Consider the following 6,000-nt stretch of genomic DNA (forward strand, 5'->3'; position numbering starts at 1 on the left):
CTGATCTGGAAAACCGGGTTTGATCCCCCACTCCTCCACGTGAGTGGCAGACTCTAATCTGGTGAACTGGGTTGGTTCCCCCACGCCTCCACATGAAGCCAGCTAGGTGACCTTGGGCTAGTCACAGTTCTCTCCGAACTCTCTCAGCCCCACCTACCTCACAAGGCATCTGTTGTGGCGAGAGGAAGGGAATGGTTTGATTCTCCTTAAAAGGTAGAGAAAGTCGGCATGTAAAAACCAACTCTTCTTCTTGTACTTCTTTCTGCCTCTCCCCTGCCAAAAAATGTTTTGGTTCGAATCCAATATATTTATCGTACTAAACTACAGAGAACATCAAGTGTGTGAAATGCCCTTTTCATCAGCAAAGTCTTTTCCATCTGTGTCTCTTCTTGCCTTCTTGCTCGTTGACTGGATTATTACCCGTCAGCACCGCGGCTCAGATCAAATTCTGTTTTATTCCTACAGGATGACATGACGTCCTTTTACAACACTCCTCCAGTGGGGAAAAGGGGAACGTGCAGCTACCTGACAAAGGCGGTGATGAATCTGTTGCTGGAAGGGGAAGTGAGACCCTCTGCGGATGACCCTTGTTCCATTAGTTAAAGCCGGTGGCGCCAGGTGGAAGGCAACCTGACTGGTCGAGGGCCGTGTTGCTGCTTGGCATGTGCTACTTAATTGCACCTCACGAAGGGGAGGCCTAAAAACGGTCGCTGCGATCGGCTCCGAGGCTTTAGAATAGCAAAGACCACAGCTGATTCTGTGGCAGCCAAAAAACACGCTTAATCAAGAAGCAGTTCCCCCCTCCCCAGTAGGTTTCCAATAGCAACCTGCACGTTCCACTTAAGCGCCGCAATCCTACGTTGGCAGAGGGAATGCATGAAATGCGCTGTAGCGCATACTGATTAAGACCTTGGCTATGTTAGAAGAATCAACTGGATTTGTAATTTTTTTGTTGAGCGTTGCTTCCAAATTATTGCAGTGGCAAAATGTATTTATTTAATAGTGGACTAAATGTGAACTTCAGAATTTTTTCAGCTCTCGCACTCCCTCAACCCCAATAATTTGTATTGTAATTCATTATGAACGCTGAATGACATAAGCATAAATTTGCGAAAAATCAGGGAATCTGCGTTTGATGCTGGTTTGTTTGATGCTCTGAGGAAGTTGCTATGGCTTTGGACTTGAGTGTTCCAGCAAAACTTATAAGGTGTTTTAAAAAAAACTCTATTCTATTAAAATATATAAATTTGCTTCAAAATGTGCCTGTAATTGGTTTTTCTGTTTGAGGATTACTTAGGATGATAATTGCTTATGCCTACGCATTTTATATAAATGGAAGGGAATTATTTTTTTTAAAAAACAGAACATCTCTTCCCATCATAGATACTTCCTTCGCTTCAATACGGACACTTTAAGGGGCATTGTTTAAGTTACGCTGCCATGAAGGTGAGTATTGCATCAAGGGGAAGAATCAATTAACCCTGTTGGACAAAGTGGTGTATCCAACAGTCCTATTTACAGAAGAAGAAGAGTTGGTTTTTATTGCCGACTTTCTCTACCACTTAAGGCAGAATCAAACTGGCTTACAATCACCTTCCCTCCCCTCCCCAAAACAGACACCCTGTGAGGTCGGTGAGGCTGAGAGAGCATGACTTGCCCAAGGTCACCCTGCTGGCTTCGTGTGGAGGAGTGGGGAATCAAACCCGGTTCTCCAGATCAGACTCCACCGCTCTTAACCACTACACCATGCTGGCTCTCAACATATTGTTCCAGAAGTAGAATTCCATCCCTCCACATAAGAAGAGCTGGGTCTGACCAAGAGGTTGTCTAGTCCAGCATACTGTGGCAGTGGCCAATCAAAAGCCAAAAGGTATTTATTACGGTCCATGACCAGCAAATACAGTAAAAATATAAAAAATGGGAACAATTAAAAATAATAATGGTACACATCAACCACAAATACAGATGAATGTTGTGTATTTAACATATTAACACTCCTTAATGAATACTCAGTGGCCAATCAGGTGCCTCTAGGAAGTCCACAAACAGTGCTTGAAGCAATAGCCCCACCCGGCAATGCCTACCAGAACTGCATTCTGGGGGCATACTACAGTGGAGGTTCCATTTATTCATCACGGTGTATATCCTTTAAGGCAACGTAAGGGCCCTTTTACACAGTCAGACTAATTTGTAAATTTGCTCATTTTCACATGGGAAAGCTGGCCATGCCCTGACCTGGATAACCCAGGCCATGCTCATGACCTGTTGGTCCACAAGCATAAAGAATGGAATAAAGGAAAAGAAATAATCTCGTCGGATCTCGGCAGCTAAGCAGGGTCGGCCCTGGCTAGTATTTGGATGGGAGACCTCCAAGGAATGCCAGGGTCGTGACGCAAAGGCAGGCAATAGCAAAAAAAGAAAAGAAAAAAAAACCCTCTGAATGTCCCTTGCCTTGAAAACCCTATGGGGTCTCCATGAGTCAGCTGTGACTTGAGGGCGCTTTCCACCACCAAAGGTGGCCATGCGAAGGCTGTCCCTCCATATGCTGTTTGAAGCAGTGATTGAAATCGCCACAGATCTCTGCTTCAACATACCCTCTCTAGGTTGGGATGTGTAAGTACAGTTGCCAACACGTGGTTGGGAAATTCCTAGAGATTTGGGGGACAGAACCTGAAGAGGACAGAATTTGGGGGAGGAAGGGAACTCAGAAGAAGAAGAAGCTGGGATGTGATACCATAGAGCCCACCCTCCAAAGGTGCTGTTTTCTTTGGGGGAAGTGATCTCTGTTATCTAGAAATCGGTTGTAATTCTGGGAGCACTCTAGGTCCTAACTGGAGGTTGGCAACCCTATGTGTAGGAGGGATGGGTTCGCGTTCTGGGTTTTCTGCTGAAGAACAGGAAAGCTGTTCCTTCTGTTTATCTGTTTACCTGTAAATTAGAGAAGGGGAAAAAATTACAGCATGCCAACCCAAGACAGAGTTAAAACTTAAGAGAAATTGAAAGAAATGGAGCAGGAGAAGAGGAGGGAACAGAACACTGCAACCCGCAAGAAAGAAAATAAGAGAAAAATCAGCTAATCAGAAAAACATGCCAGAGGGATCCCCGAGGAACTGATACATGGAGGACACCAAACATGGGGAAAGGTGGGTGTTTAAAGTGATCCTAAGATTCTGGCCATTGTCATGCCTGCAGTACAATTATGGATGCACCATACTTTCGGTTGTCCATTGGGAATCTACTGCCATTTATTGTCACCAATTCCAACTTACAGAGGAACAATGGAAAATTTGGAGTGGTGGACTCTGATCTGGAGAACCGGGTTTGATTCCCCACTCCTCTACGTGAACTGCGGAGGCTAATCTGGTGAACTGGATTTGTTTCCCCACTCCTACACACAAAGCCAGCTGGGTGGCCTTGGCCTAGTCACACTCTTTCAGCCTCACCTACCTCACAAGGGTGTCTGTTGTGGGGAGGGAAGGGAAGGTGATTGTAAGCCAGTTTGATTCTCCCTTAAGTGGTAGAGAAAGTCGGCAAATAAAAAACAATTCTGCTTCTGCTTTCACCACTCTGCATCATTTTATTAAACCCTCTCATGTTATTCCCTTCCTCCTTTAGTCCAACACCTTAGTCGTTTTCTCCACTCCTGAGCAGTCTGAGCGTTCTTTTCACATTCCTTTTCAGTGAATCTTCCCCTGTATTAAAAATACAGGATATTCAAGAGAAAGAGTCCTAGCCTTTGCTAGTTTTTGTATGGGCCTGGAAAATATTTCCGTGGTGCATTTCACCCCCCTGCACTCTGAAGCGGTAACAGCTTTTACCGTCTTATCTGCAACACGTGTGAATTAAGACGAATGATTTCTGATGTGGATCTCAAACCCAAGGATGATCTCAAACCCGAGTTTGATCTCTTCAGTTCTTCATGTCTTGTTCTTTATTGTCATCACTGAAGCATGGGTAACTTTGGAGCTGAGCACCCTCTTACTGATGTAAATCTTTCCTCTATGCATTTTCCATCAGGACAGCGCTGTACTTAAATTTGATCCAACTTTTATCCCCGAGGAAAATTTCAGGCTTCATAGAGAGCCTGCCGAGATCCTAATACCTTTGCTCTTTCCCTGATCTCAAAGCATCATAGGGAGATTATCCAGCACTTGCTGGTGTAAGGAGAGTTCTAAAATTCTCCATTATTCGACAGAAAAATAATAATTTAGAAGGGGACAAAGCACAGTTTATTTTGCAGAGAGGAGGGGGCGTCTGTAATGTCTGTAGTACACTATCATTTTATTGATTAGTTATTCATTAGGAAGAACTTTCTAACAAAGCGGTTCCTCAGTGGAACAGGCTTCCTCGGGAGGTGGTGAGCTCTCCTTCCCTGGAGGCTTTTAAGCAGAGGCTAGATGGCCATCTGCTGGGGGTAAAGGGAAGATGACTGGGGAAGGCACTGACAAACCACCCGTTAACAAAGTCTGCCTAGTAAACATTGGGATGTGGCGTCACCCCATGGGTTAGGAATGACCCAGTGCTTGCACAGGGGACCTTTACCTTTACCTTTAGATGACCATCTGTCAGCAATGCTGATTCTATGACCTTAGGCAGATCATGAGAGGGAGGGCACCTTGGCCATCTTCTGGGCATGGAGTACGGGTCACTGGGGTGTGGGGGGAACGTAGTTGTGAATTTCCTGCATTGGGCAGGGAGTTGGACTAGATGACCCTGGTGATCCCTTCCAACTCTATGATTAGATGAATTTCCTACAGCTAATAGGCATTTTTAATCTAGTGGTGGCACAGTGAGATGAACACTTTTCAGAACTAAAGATCTCTTTATCTTCTGTAGCAGGGAGCCGAGGTGAATGGACAGCAGAGAAAGTAGCTTGTAGCATAGGAAGGCTGGAAACTCGTGGGCTGCTAAAATCCATAAAGAATAAAAAGGTCCCCCTGGTCTTTTTTTGCTTCCAAATATTTAAACAGCTGCAAGAGAGACGGGGCAAAAATATTAACACACTTAGCAGAGCAGAAAAAGCTTTAAAGCTGATTTAAAGCTTATTCTCTTAGAGATGGCAGGTCTGGTGACTGTAAGGTTATCTTCTATGGCCCATTTGATATGGGAGTGTGGCTGTAAGAAATTTATCTTTGTAGGATCTCCTCCAACTTATACTGTAATATTGGATTTGACCCTTTTCTCCACAGTCTTGTTCGTGACTGAAAACTTTTCATAATAGGGTTGCCCGGTCCCTCTTTGCCGTCGGCAGGAGGTTTAGGGGCGGGGCCTGAGGAGGGCGGGGTTTGGGGAGGGGAGGGACTTCAATGCCATAGAGTCCAATTGCCAACACGGCCATTTTCTCCAGGTGAACTGATCTCTATTAGCTGGAGATCAGTTGTAATAGCAGGAAATCTCCAGCTAGTACCTAGAGGTTGGCAACCCTATTACACAGGCAGGGAGACTTTTGCTTCGGGGCATGTTGAGACAAACAATTCCCTCATGTTCCTTCTTAGAATCATAGAGTTGGAAGTGACCAGCAGGGTCATCTAGTCCATCCCCTTGCACAATGCAGGAAATTCAAAACTACCCCCCACACCTCCAGTGACCCCTACCCCATGCCCAGAAGATGGCCAAGATGCGCTCCCTCTCATGAACTGCCTAAGGTCATAGAATCAGCTTTGCTGACAGATGGCCATCTAGCCTCTGCTTAGATCGTACCCTCTCATGAACATGTTAGAATTAGATCTCCTTAGGAATTCTTTGCCCTGACCTGGATAGCCCAGGCTAGCCTGATTTCTTCAGATCTTGGAAGCTAAGCAGGGTCAGCCCTGGTTAGTATTTGGACGGGAGACCAACAAGGAAAAGTAGGGTTGCAACACAGAGGCAGGCAACGGCAAACTACCTCTGAACGTGTCTTGCCTTGAAAAACCCATGGGGGGGTCACCATAAGTCAGCTGAGATTTGACAGCAAAAAATAAATAAATCTTAAAATGGTGCTTGCAAAATGGTTTCATTCCA

The 6,000-nt window shown here is 45.2% G+C and overlaps 1 protein-coding gene across 2 annotated transcripts in view; it reads left to right on the forward strand.

Moving 5' to 3' along the window:
• Positions 1-630, forward strand: part of PHKB (phosphorylase kinase regulatory subunit beta) — a 152,886-nt gene extending 152,256 nt beyond the window's left edge. For both annotated transcript variants that reach the window (XM_056862527.1, XM_056862526.1), the window contains exon 31: positions 466-630. In XM_056862527.1, the coding sequence (XP_056718505.1) occupies positions 466-603 (138 nt within the window). In that variant the 3' untranslated portion in view covers positions 604-630. The remainder of the gene's footprint in view (positions 1-465) is intronic.
• Positions 631-6,000: the final 5,370 nt, after the last annotated feature.

Source organism: Euleptes europaea, chromosome 17, assembly GCF_029931775.1.
Source record: "Euleptes europaea isolate rEulEur1 chromosome 17, rEulEur1.hap1, whole genome shotgun sequence".
NCBI lineage: Eukaryota > Metazoa > Chordata > Lepidosauria > Squamata > Sphaerodactylidae > Euleptes > Euleptes europaea.